Consider the following 12,708-nt stretch of genomic DNA (forward strand, 5'->3'; position numbering starts at 1 on the left):
CAGCGCTGAACACAGCGATGCCGCACGCGTGGTGTCGCTGTGCTAATCGCTGGTGAAGCTGTCTGTTTGACAGCTCACCAGCGATCACATAGCGATTCACCAGCGATCCTGACACGTTGATATCGTTGTCGGGATCGCTGGTAAATCGCTTAGTGTGACGGGGCCTTAAGGAAAAGCAATCGTGGCCTGTGGATGACTGGATGAAAGTCATTCAGTGATGAATCGCCAATCTGCATTGGGCAAGGTGATGATGCTGGAACTTATGTTTGGTGCCGTTTCAATGAGATTTATAAGGATGACTGCCTGAAGAGACCATGCAAATTTCCACAGTCGATATGGGGCTGCATGTCAGGTAAAGGCACTGGGGAGATGGCTGTCATTACATCTTCAATAAATGCACAAGTTTATGTTGATATTTTGGACACTTTTCTTATCCCATCAATTCAAAGGATGTTTGGGGATGATGAAATCATTTTTCAAGATGATAATGCATCCTGCCATAGAGCAAAAACTGTGAAGACATTCCTTGAAAAAAGACACATAAGGTCAATGTCATGGCCTGCAAATAGTCCGGATCTCAATCCAATTGAAAATCTTTGGTGGAAGTTGAATAAAATGGTCCATGACAAGGCTCCAACCTGCAAAGCTGATCTGGCAACAGCAATCAGAGACAGTTGGAGCCAGATTGATGTAGAGTACTGTTTGACGCTCATTAAGTCCATGCCTCAGAGACTGCAAGCTGTTATAAAAGCCTGAGGTGGTGCAACAAAATACTTGTGATGTGTTGGAGTGTTTTTTGTTGGTTTTTCATGATTCCATAATGTTTCCCCTATGCTTGATCTAAAAAAGTAACAATTACTGACTACCACATTTTTTATTCTTGATTTCGTTTAGTGTTTCTTAACGGCAGAAAGTTGCCATTTGAATTTACTTTAGTTTTGTGCCATGTCTGTGATCTGCTTTTTTTTCCTACAAAATTAAACAACTGAATAAACATCCTCCAAGGCAGGTGATTCCATAATTTTTGCCAGGGGTTGTAGTTTAATGAATCAGCCTCACAATAGTAATGCATTGATCTAGCTATATCTTATGCAGAGCCCCTGAAGAAGTGAGGACACGAAACGTCATTTGGGGCGAGTTATTTACTATCACGCTGCAGGGTAAGGTATTCCCTACTACTATGGCCTATAATTGTGCTTACGTGCCATAGTACTCTCAAAGATATAACACTTGCTACACATTTTGTGAGGATTGCCTCATGTCCAGCCCTCGCTTCCTTATCTGGGTGTTGCCTTCCCAAATATCAGTTTGTCCGCTGACATTCTGATGTATTTTAATGGTTATTAATAAATTGGACATTTTTTTTTTTTTTTTATTAGTAGACAGACTCATTGCAGTTTCCTTTTCTGTTGATGTTTGTTGGAGTTGTTAATCATGATAATTTCCTTTATTTACTTTGAAAGGCAAATAGTGCAATGTGTGACCAGCTCAAGATGTGACCACGCACCGTGTGAGTTGTATTGTTAGAATATCTACACAGAGGCATTATTACTACCTGTACATCGCTATATGATGGGGCACTGTGAGTGACACCGAGGTAAGGACATATCTGACACTATGGGAAGCTCAGGGGGCCTTTGATGGCATAACTATTATGAGAGGAGTTTTTGGTTGGAGTTGGAGTTGTGAATGGAGGAGAAACGTCCACTTCTTACCTGCTATGTGGCGGGTGCTGTGGATGGCCCTTTTGTGAGAGGGAGTACCTGATCTAGAGTGGGTGGCAACTTGGTTGGTCCGCATACAAGAAAACGGGTGCTTCAGGTACGCCCCATATAAGGAAAGGGTTAAAACTTAGCTGCCATTTCTAGGAGAGAGTCATTGTCAGTGTTATGAGGGGATTTCAGCCAGAGCTCCTATGAGGGTACGTGCACACGTTGCGGATTTTTCCACATGGATTTTGCTAAATCCGCCGGTAAAATGACCTGCGTTTTACCTGTGGATTTAGTGCGGATTTCCCTTGCGTTTTTACACCTGCGGATTTCTATAATGGAGCAGGTGTAAAAACTGCACAAAGAATTGACGTGCTGCGGATTCAAATCTGAGTGGAAAACTCTGCAGCATGTGCACAGCGTTTTTGGATTTACATAGAATAGAATGGTACTGTACACCGCAGGAGAATCCACAACGTGTGCACATACCCTGAGGGACAGGATGTATTGACTGTAACTTTTTCAAAATAGCAGAACAGGGGGTGAGGGCTGGGGGACGCCTCTCTCGGCAGCCCCAGCACTTCGGGTATGGGGGGGGGACGCCTCTCTCGGCAGCCCCAGCACTTCGGGTACGGGGGGGGGGGCGCCTCTCCCGGCAGCCCCAGCACTTCGGGTATGGGGACACGCCTCTCCCGGCAGCCCTGCAATTTGGGTATGGGGGGACGATGCTTCTCCTGGCAGCCCCCGCGCTTCGGGTATGGGGGGGGGGGGGGGGGTTTGTCTCTCCCGGTGCCTCGGGTATGGGGGGGGGAACACCTCTCCTGGCAAGCCATGCAATTTGGGTATGGTGGGGACGCCTGTGGTTGGATTGGGAGAGGGGGGGGGCAGCGTTCACCCCTGTTATGTGGGACTGGTGTTATATATAATACCTTAAAGTCTTCCATCAATCTTAAAAACTATGTTACTATGTTACCTCGGCAGCTCCGTCTCTCCAGCGCTGGGGGATGACCAGCAGCACACTCCATCACTGACCTTTTCGCTTCTTGCGGTGAGTTGCCTCAGCTGGCAGAGGTCCGACCCAGCCGCCATCGTCTTCCTCCTCTTCCCGCTTCTCCACATCCCGCTTCACCCGCTTCTCGTCCTCGCTGCTAGAACCGGAGCTAGAACTGCTACTGCTGCTGCTGCTGCGCCTCCTGGCTCGCCTCTTCCTGTCCGCCATGCTTGCCGTACAACGTCACCATTCCGCGACAAGCCTCTCTGCTGCGCGCGATGATGACGTCACCACCCTGCTTCTGCCAATACCTGGAAGACGCGGCCGATTCGCGCCTGGATTTCTTCAGCGGTCCGGGTTCCTGCTCTCACAACAGCCGGGACGGCTGGACCGGCTGTTACCATGGTAACAAAATAGGGATGGCACGGGGTTCTGTTCTGTTTCCTGTGTGCTGAGACCAGTCGGAGCCTGCAGCAGTCACCTGACCAGTTATTCTTAAAGGGGCTGTCCATGATTAGAATAACATGGCTGCTTCCTACCTGGAGCAGTGCGTCACGTGTCCATGGTGTCTGGCGCTGCAGCTCAGCCCCATTAACCCCTTAAGGGCAAGGACATTTTTTCCCTTTATTTTACGTTTTAATATTTTTCTTCCCAGAGCCATTACTTTTTCTTTTATTTTTGCATCCACACTGTCATCATATGGAGGCTTGCGTTTAGCAAAACAAGTTGTAGTTTTGATTGACCCCTTTCATTTTATCATTGAATGTGGTAAAATTACATAATCCCCACCCAGCTCAGCCCAAGAGTCGCTGGAAATCCACTTAGCGATTATGTGCATCACCGCTGAGACCAGTAATTGCCTGCAGTGGGCACTGAGAGGGTGATGTACTGACATTGCTCTGTGCATGCACTTGAGAGCAGTGTTTTGAGCAATCAGTGGTGGTCTCAAGAGTAGCACCCCCACAGATCAGCAGCACTTTGTAGCCCCTGTAATACACCGATCAGCAACACTTTGTATCACGTCATACACTGATCATAAGCACTTTGCAGCCCCTGCAGTATGCCGATCGGCAGCACTTTGTAGCCCCTGTAATACATCGATCAACAACTCTATCTCCTGTAATACATTGATCGGCAGCACTTTGTAACCCCTGTAATACACCTATCAGCAGCACTTTGTAGCCCCTGTAATACACCTATCAGCGGCACTTTGTAGCGTCTGTAATACACTGATCAGCAGCTCTTTGTAGCGTCTGTAATACACTGATCAACAACACTTTGTATCCCCTCTAATACATTGATCTGCAGCACTTTGTAGCCCCTGTAATACTCCTATCAGCAGCACTTTGTAGCCCCTGTAATACACCTATCAGCGGCACTTTGTAGCCCCTGTAATACACCTATCAGCAGCACTTTGTAGCCCCTGTAATACACCTATCAGCAGCACTTTGTAGCCCCTGTAATACATCGATCAACACTATCTCCTGTAATACATTGATCGGCAGCACTTTGTAACCCCTGTAATACACCTATCAGCAGCACTTTGTAGCCCCTGTAATACACCTATCAGCGGCACTTTGTAGCGTCTGTAATACACTGATCAGCAGCTCTTTGTAGCGTCTGTAATACACTGATCAACAACACTTTGTATCCCCTCTAATACATTGATCTGCAGCACTTTGTAGCCCCTGTAATACTCCTATCAGCAGCACTTTGTAGCCCCTGTAATACACCTATCAGCGGCACTTTGTAGCCCCTGTAATACACCTATCAGCAGCACTTTGTAGCCCCTGTAATACACCTATCAGCGGCACTTTGTAGCGTCTGTAATACACTGATCAGCAGCACTCTGTAGCCCCTGTAATACATTGATCAACAACACTTTGTATCCCTAGTAATACACTAATCATCAGCACTTTGTAGCCCCTGTAGTAATGCCGATCGGCAGCACTTTACAGTCCCTGTAATACACTGATCATCAGCACTTTATAGCTCCTGTAATACACCGATCAACAGCACTTTGTAGCCCTTGTAGTAATGCCGATCAGCAGCACTTTGTAGCCCCTGTAATACACCGATCGGCAGCACTTTGCAGCCCCTGTAATACACCGATCAGCAACACTTTGCAGCCCCTGTAATACACCGATCAGCAACACTTTGCAGCCCCTGTAATACACCGATCAGCAGCACTTTGCAGCCTCTGTAATACACTGATCAGCAGCACTTTGCAGCCTCTGTAATACACTGATCAGCCACACTTTGCAGCACCTGTAATACACCGATCAGCAGCACTTTGCAGCCTATGTAATACTCTGATCATCAGCACTTTATAGCCCGTGTAATACACAGATCAGCTGCACTTTGTAGTCCCTGTAATACACCGATCGGCAGCACTTTATAGCCCCTGTAATACACAGATCAGCAGCACTTTGCAGCCCCTGTAATACACTGATCAGCAGCACTTTGCAGCCCCTGTAATACACAGATCAGCAGCACTTTGCAGCCTATGTAATACTCTGATCAACAGCACCTTGCAGCCCCTCTAACACATAACTTTTGTCAAATGATAGGTAACCATTATTTAATAGTGTTGGCGCACTCCTGCCTTCCCTCTTTCTTGTGGCCCCCTGGTCTTCTGCAGTCCTATGTGTCTCCATAGTAACAGACCACAGCTAAGCTATGCCTGGTCTAGTCCTGCACTTTTACTTTATTTCATCTGACCCCTACTTCTTACCAAGTGTCCACAGTAAAAAGAAGGAGACAGAAGCAATGGGGGGATGAAGGCGCGATCAGTCTACACATGCTTTGTTTGTAGTCTGTTTCCATGGAGACCTACACGTCGGTGTAGTAGATTATTATTATTATTATTTATTGTTATAGCGCCATTTATTCCATGGCGCTTTACATGTAGGGAGGGGTATACATAATAAAAACATGTACAATAATGTTAAACAATACAAGTCATAACTGGTACAAGAGGAGAGAGGACCCTGCCCGCGAAGGCTCACAATCTACAAGGGATGGGTGAAAATACAGTAGGCGAGGGTAGAGCTGGTCATGCAGCGGTTTGGTCGATTGGTGGTTACTGCAAGTTATAGGCTTGTCGGAATAGGTGGGTCTTCAGGCTCTTTTTGAAGGTTTCGATGGTAGGTGAGAGTCTGATATGTTGTGGTAGAGAGTTCCAGAGTAGGGGTGATGCGCGAGAGAAATCTTGTATGCGATTGTGGGAAGAGGAGATAAGAGGGGAGTAGAGAAGGAGATCTTGTGAGGATCGGAGGTTGCGTGGAGGAAAGTACCGGGAGACGAGGTCACAGATGTATGGAGGAGACAGGTTGTGGATGGCTTTGTATGTCATGGTTAGGGTTTTGTACTGGAGTCTCTGGGCAATGGGGAGCCAGTGAAGGGATTGACAGAGGGGAGAAGCTGGGGAATAGCGGGGGGACAGGTGTATTAGTCGGGCAGCGGAGTTTAGAATAGATTGGAGGGGTGCGAGAGTGTTCGAGGGGAGGCCACTGAGCAGGAGGTTGCAGTAGTCAAGGCGAGAGATAATGAGGGCATGGACTAGGGTTTTTGCAGATTCTTGGTTGAGGAATGAACGGATTCGTGAAATATTTTTGAGTTGAAGTCGGCAGGAAGTGGAAAGGGCTTGGATATGTGGTTTGAAGGAGAGATCAGCATCAAGGATTACCCCGAGGCAGCGAGCTTGTGGGACTGGGGAGAGTGGGCAGCCATTTACTGTAATGGATAGGTTCGTTGGGGGGGGTCACGTGATGTAGACAGAAAATAATAGGACCAGGGCTGATTTACTGTACCCTAACCATATTGATTGTATTATGTTTTTTTTTCTATTTGTTTGCAGGACAGCCTGGATGATCTTCTGAAAGAGGTAAGGTGCAAGCAATATAATTAAGTGTTAAGAAAAACGTAATGAAGAAAGGTCAGCTCACCCACGAGAAGATCCCGGGCACGGAGAATACCGAAGAAAGAGAAAAATTAGAATGTCAAAATCTTCAATAAAACCGTGAATTTATTCAGAATAGTTAAAAATTTCCAATACCAAAATATAAGAAAATTTATCAAACGCGTTTCAGACAGTCCTCTTTTTTCATACATGCAATGACTAAAGATCGTTGTCTGAAACGCTTTTGATGTATTTTCTGTAACAACCATGCTGGCATCACTGCATGGCCTCCCATCCCCCACACACCAACTTACTCACTTCTATAGGTTATGCTGTGATTTCTGTCTGCTGCCAGCTCCATGCTCTATGCCTCTTGCTGCCTGTCTGCTCTCTGCATGCTTCCTGGCTGTGTGCAAAGGGGGGCGGCGCCGGCACTCTCTGGTTCTTAAGGTACTGTCACACTTAGCGATGCTGGTGCATCGCTAAGTGGTCGCTAGTGAGCTGCCACACAGGCAGATCTCACCAGCGACATAGCAGCGGTTGGGGGTCGTTACTTACCTGTCAGACGAGGCGATCCTGACGTCCTCCCGCCCGCGTCCACGCGTTGCTCGTCGGCGCCACAGGAAGCCCAGCAGGAAGCTGACGACGAGAAACGGTCCAGGACGTTCTCGCGCGATCAGCGATAATCAGCGGGGGAGCCAGTCGGAGGTAAGTATCAGGCATAGCGATATCGCTAGCAATATCGCTGCTACGTCACAAAAACCAGTGACGTTATAGCGATATTGCTAGCAATATCACTTAGTGTGACAGGCCCTTTATGGCATCAGTGTGCACTTGCCTAAGGTGCTCTTGGCCAATCGTCAATAGGTCTCTGGTATTTAAGGCAGCTCCACCCAGTGGGCCCTGCCTGTGCAATGTGTTAACTCAGTTAGTATCTTGCTACTGAGTTGCCAGGTCTTGTTCTGTTGTTAGCCTTCCCTGGAGGCTTAATTCCTAGCTTTGCTTTGTACCTGTCCTATCCGCCCTCCAGGAGGCAGAATATCCTGGTCCCTGTGCTATTGTTCTTTGATTTGCCTCGAACTTGTCCTGTCCACCCTCCAGGAGGCAGAATATCCTGGTCCCTCTGCTATTATTCCTTATCTTGTCTTATCCTGGTCCCTGGGTCCTTGGTCTTGTACCTTGTCTTATACCGTTACCTTGTCTGAACTCAGCCTTACCTCTGTCTGTCATCCTCCTTGTCTTTGGCTTCTTTCCTTGCTGTGTCTTTCCTTGTGTTCCCCCTGTCTGCTTATGCTCCGTACTCTTGTGACCCTGCCTGTGCTCCGTACTCTTGCGGCTCTGCTTATGCTCCGCACTCTTGCGGTTCTGCTTGCTCCGTACTCTTGTGACCCTGCCTGTGCTCCGTACTCTTGTGACCCTGCCTGTGCTCCGTACTCTTGCGGCTCTGCTTATGCTCCGCACTCTTGCAGTTCTGCTTGCTCCGTACTCTTGTGACTCTGCCTGTGCTCCGTACTCTTGCGACTCTGCTTATGCGCTGCACTCTTGTGGTTCTGCATGCTACGTACTCTTGTGACTCTGCCTGTGCTCCACACTCCTGCTGTTCTACCTGATGTGTGAACAGGTCTCAACCTGTTCCTCCATACACCATTCCTTCCTGTCAGTACCAGCACTTGCTGTGTGAACAGGACCCTACCTATTCCACACACCTCTCCGTGTCCCAGTGCCTTCCCAGTTGGTGCCTGCCTGTCATGTATCTCAGCCGTGCCTGCCTGCCTTGTGTCTCAGCCGTGCCTGCCTGCCCTTTGTCTCAGCTGTGCCTGCCTGCCCTGTGTCTCAGCTGTGCCTGCCTGTCTCAGCTGTGCCCGCCTGCCAGTGACTCAGTCATGCCCGCCGTGCTCACCTGTCTGTCTGCTACTCGCGCCTGTTGCCCGTACTGTCTCCCCAAGTGGGATCAGCAGCCGCAGCCAGACACCACCCTGGAGTGGCACCTGGCAGCTGCCTGTCGCACAAGCCTGACCTCACCATCAGAGGCTCCAGTGAAAACCAAGGCATCTGCCCTAGTCACGCCCCTTCCAGGGTAGTCTGGTTTGTGGCACAGGGGGGCCACATCCCCCTGGCTCACGCCCACCAGTCAGGGCGTGAGCGTGACATTTTCTCATATTGTTACAGCTTTGACATTGCGACTTTTTAACTATTGTGAATAAATTCATGGTTTTATTAAAGATTCTGATGCTGGAATTTTTCTTCTTCAAAAACGTTTTTAAAACGCAAACATTTTTAATTATGCACCATTTAATATAGATCGCTATATATTTGGATCTGTTCACATTAGTGTGATGGTTATGTTTTTTATCAGATGCTCTTGAGTAGAAAAACTTATCTGCTGCACTATTTTGCCCTGTAGATCCATTACCAGTCAATGGAATCTGTTACCAAATGAGTCCATCATTGAATGGAATCTGTTGTCAGAAAATGACCTAGTGTTTAAATTAGGGTTTTATGATAAATTTATTTTTTAAAAGATGCTTCCGTGTGTATTTTAAAATTTCCATTTTCACGATTGTTATTGGAAAAAAAGATGTACTGTAGTTCTCTGATTTCCCACATTGGACACCATCTTTAGATGTGAGTCTGATGGATGGGGTCCGAATACTGGAATCTCCATCGATCCCGAGAACAGCGCTCTACAGAGTCCTGTCTGACTGGAGTGGTGGCCGATTACAGTGCTCAACTGTTTCTGGTAGGCCCATAGGGAATTAATGGAGTGGTGGTGCTCCTTTTCAGCCACCATCCCATTCAGATGGGGCTGTCAGAGACACCGCACTACACTTGCTCTTAGAGCCAGTGCGCGTGTCCTGAGTACAGAAGCAGTGCTAAACGAGGTACAGGAGGAATAAACAGACGGGAGGTCAGACAAAGCCAAAGGTCATACACAGGATCACAGTACAGTAGCAGGGATGAGACAGAGCGGATAATCAGGGCCAAGCAGAGATCAAAACCAAACAGACATAGGAGGTACCAGGCAGAATCCAAAGCGATATCCAGAGAACAGACCGAGTCATACACAGAGAATCATGCAACCAGAACACAGCACGTGTGCGAGTCAAACCCGCACTGAGATCATGACAGGGGCTTTGTAGAGCCCCTCTCTTGTGATCAGTGGCAATCCCAGCATTTGGATCCCCAATGATTAGTAATTTAATACCTATCTATATCTATTGGATATTTGATTTATTCAAAAAATGGCAATAACCTCTTTATACTAGACTCATACTTCTTGTTCACTACGGAAGGGTGTTCAGCAGCGGTTATCATCACAGACAGGATTAAAACAATAGGTAACACCTCTATATACAGCAGATAGCACTGGATGCACCATTCACAAAAGTGTACTCACAGATCACCTTCTCCCACTCCACATAGCCAATCTGTGGCTGCCTATGGCCATAAAATAGACAGGAAGTATGACTAAACTAGTGATGTGAAAATGTAGAACAAAATGCATTTAAAAAAGTTGTCCACTATTTGGAAACTCCCTGTCATACCCCACGCTTGGCCCCGATAGAATTAAATACCTATGCTCACCTCCCATGACAACTCCCTTCCTGCGCTGTCGTGCGGTGTTATAACGCCAGAGCCCAATCAGCGCTGGCGTCACTGTCTCCGCCTTCGGACAAATTGATCATGAAGATGAAGTTAGAGATCAGCTGTGGCGCAGATTTCCTCTTCATGTTCAGTTTGTCTGAAGGTGGTGGCAGTGACGCCAGTGCTGATTAGGCGCTGATTGTTGTGACCCACGTGTCACAAGTCCACACAAGAGCCCCAGGAACGGCACCGGCACAGGACGTGAGTATAGGCTTCATGATTTAATTGGGGCCAAGCATGGGGATATGCGAAGGAGTTGTCCTAGTAGTGGACAATCCCTTTAAAGAAAAATCCTGATTAATATAATAGGCCATTTTCTAATGACATTCCCTTTAATAAACCCTATAGATATAAAATATATGATGCCAAGGTGAACCACACTGTTTTTTGCTTCTTGGAAATTTTAGTTTGGTTGGCACAACCTACTTTGACTAATATAAGGAAGTCTCTAAACTAAACCATATACAGTGACGTACCGCTCAAAATTTTTATTTTTATACATTCCTTCAATGTAACCCAAAATTCACATGAAAGAAGCATTAGAAGAAATTTACCATTGACCTCTGCACCATGCAGAGTAGTATTGTATTGGTCAGAAGCTGTGACTGTGCCATCACCAGCGGGAGCTGGGTGAAATTGACAAGAAATTGTGATTGTTTATCCCATTAAATGCTGCACTCCACCATTCACCCATAGACAGCGTAGCCCCTAAGGCTACTTTCACATGTTAGTTTTTTTGTCCCGGCATGATGCGGTGAAAAACCGGACTACCGGATCTGGCCGTAAACGCAGACACCGGATCCTTCTTTCTGCCGGATATATTCCTGGCAGAGAAGGTCTTCCGGGTATGCGCAGTGCGAAAAACCGGTCCGGCGTTTGGAAAAAACGTTGCATGCAACGTTTTTTCCAGATGCCGGACCGGCAGTTTTGACCGGATCCGGCAAAATTCGGACACGCCGCATAGGCATCCAGCGCAATGCGGCTGTAATGAAACTCTATGGGGAAAAAAACAGACTCGGTGGCAACAGGTGCTGGATCCGGTATTTACACATTTCGCTGCATCGTGCCTGATGCAGAAAAACTGACATGTGAAAGTAGCCTAAGGAGGAAATTAAAGGAAATCAGAGACAGTAATCCATTAATACACAGGAGTAAGGCAATGCATTATAACATATGATTCTGATAAACATTTGTAAGTCAGAGTAATTAGTATTCATATTTGATATCGACAAATGGACATGTGATATTTTTAAAATTATATTTATACTACATAGGGAATGGAGTTACCCTAGTCAGATTATGGTGAAGCAAAATTGTCCTGGTCCCAAAATTGTCTATGTCCTTAAAGAAGCACTTCCGTGAAAGTTTTTATCATTGTATTGTAATCATCATATTATATAACATTGTGTACTTACAATTGCTCATTCTGCCCTTCTACCTAGTAAATTTTTCTTTTCTCTGCTCTATGTAGAAACAGGTGTAAGGTGGCTGTCAGACACATAGTGGATGGGAGATATCTATCACAGAGGTGGTTGTCCTCTGTGATGTCACCTGGAGTAATGCACTAGTACACATAGTATGAAGAGGGGTTAATCAGCCATGACAGGACTGGGTTTAATGTGAGCAGCTCAAGAGTTTGGGCAAGATGACTGCTCACCTTATTTCCACCTTTGGATGTGGTTCACATTGTAAAATGGGACCTATTTGACTCCCATATATTCTGTGTGTGGAGGTGATCTCCAGGATTGTGTGCATTTGCTAAAGGACTAAGAAGCTGGACTCTATCCCAAGTGGGCAAACCTGCAATATTGTATGGACTTTTTACTTTATGTATCAATTTATGCTGTACAAGGGCTGCATTAAGGTTTTCCTGTGATGTGGTTTATAAGGAGTGAAATAAACCAGTTGGACTTTTAAAGTGAAGTATTACAGAAACAGTTCCTGTAATACCTCATACCGTTCCCAAGTGAGTAGCATTGTTACATTTGGTGTAAGAAGTGCGTTCCCAGGGAACACATGTGACTTCTACAGAGGTACTGCATGTCTTGGGTGAAGGTGGCTATAAGCCAGGGAGCAACATCAGACAGCATGGAGGACCTGAATAAACACCTGGTGCAAGTCCAGCAACAGCTGCAGCAGCAGCAGCAACAACAACAGCTGGCACAACAGGAGACAAATAACCTGCTTATGTAACAGCTCCAGCAACAGATCCAGCAGCACCAGATTGAATTACTGCAAAAGCAGTTTGTGACACGGTGACAGCTCCGACTCCAAGGTCAGCTGATGATTTCTCCAGAAGGTGGTGAGGATAGCCTTGCAGAAAATGACCCCAGATGACAATGCAGAGGCCTTTTTCACCGTTTTTGAAAGGGTCGCTAACAGAGAAAAACTCCCACCAGAGCAGTGTGCAAAAGTCCTGGTGACATACTTAACGGGGGAGCCACAAAATGCCTACTATGATT

General features: G+C 46.7%; 2 protein-coding genes across 6 annotated transcripts in view; one reads left to right on the plus strand and one right to left on the minus strand.

The window, feature by feature from the left end:
• Window positions 1–2,987, minus strand: part of PPWD1 (peptidylprolyl isomerase domain and WD repeat containing 1) — a 53,147-nt gene extending 50,160 nt beyond the window's left edge. Inside the window, exon 1 of the mRNA XM_073584237.1 lies at window positions 2,742–2,987. Within this exon, the coding sequence (XP_073440338.1) occupies window positions 2,742–2,928 (187 nt within the window). The 5' untranslated portion in view covers window positions 2,929–2,987. The remainder of the gene's footprint in view (window positions 1–2,741) is intronic.
• The window catches only part of CENPK (centromere protein K), a 121,149-nt gene continuing 111,410 nt past the window's right edge, over window positions 2,970–12,708 (plus strand). For all 5 annotated transcript variants that reach the window (XR_012233864.1, XR_012233866.1, XR_012233865.1 and 2 more), the window contains exons 1-2: window positions 2,970–3,105; window positions 6,560–6,586. Coding sequence is in view for 2 of the 5 variants with exons in the window: in XM_073584239.1 (XP_073440340.1) it covers window positions 3,103–3,105; window positions 6,560–6,586 (30 nt within the window). In the remaining 3 variants the exon portion in view is untranslated. The remainder of the gene's footprint in view (window positions 3,106–6,559; window positions 6,587–12,708) is intronic.

Source organism: Dendrobates tinctorius, unplaced genomic scaffold, assembly GCF_039654945.1.
Source record: "Dendrobates tinctorius isolate UK_male_01 unplaced genomic scaffold, ASM3965494v1 ptg000083l, whole genome shotgun sequence".
NCBI lineage: Eukaryota > Metazoa > Chordata > Amphibia > Anura > Dendrobatidae > Dendrobates > Dendrobates tinctorius.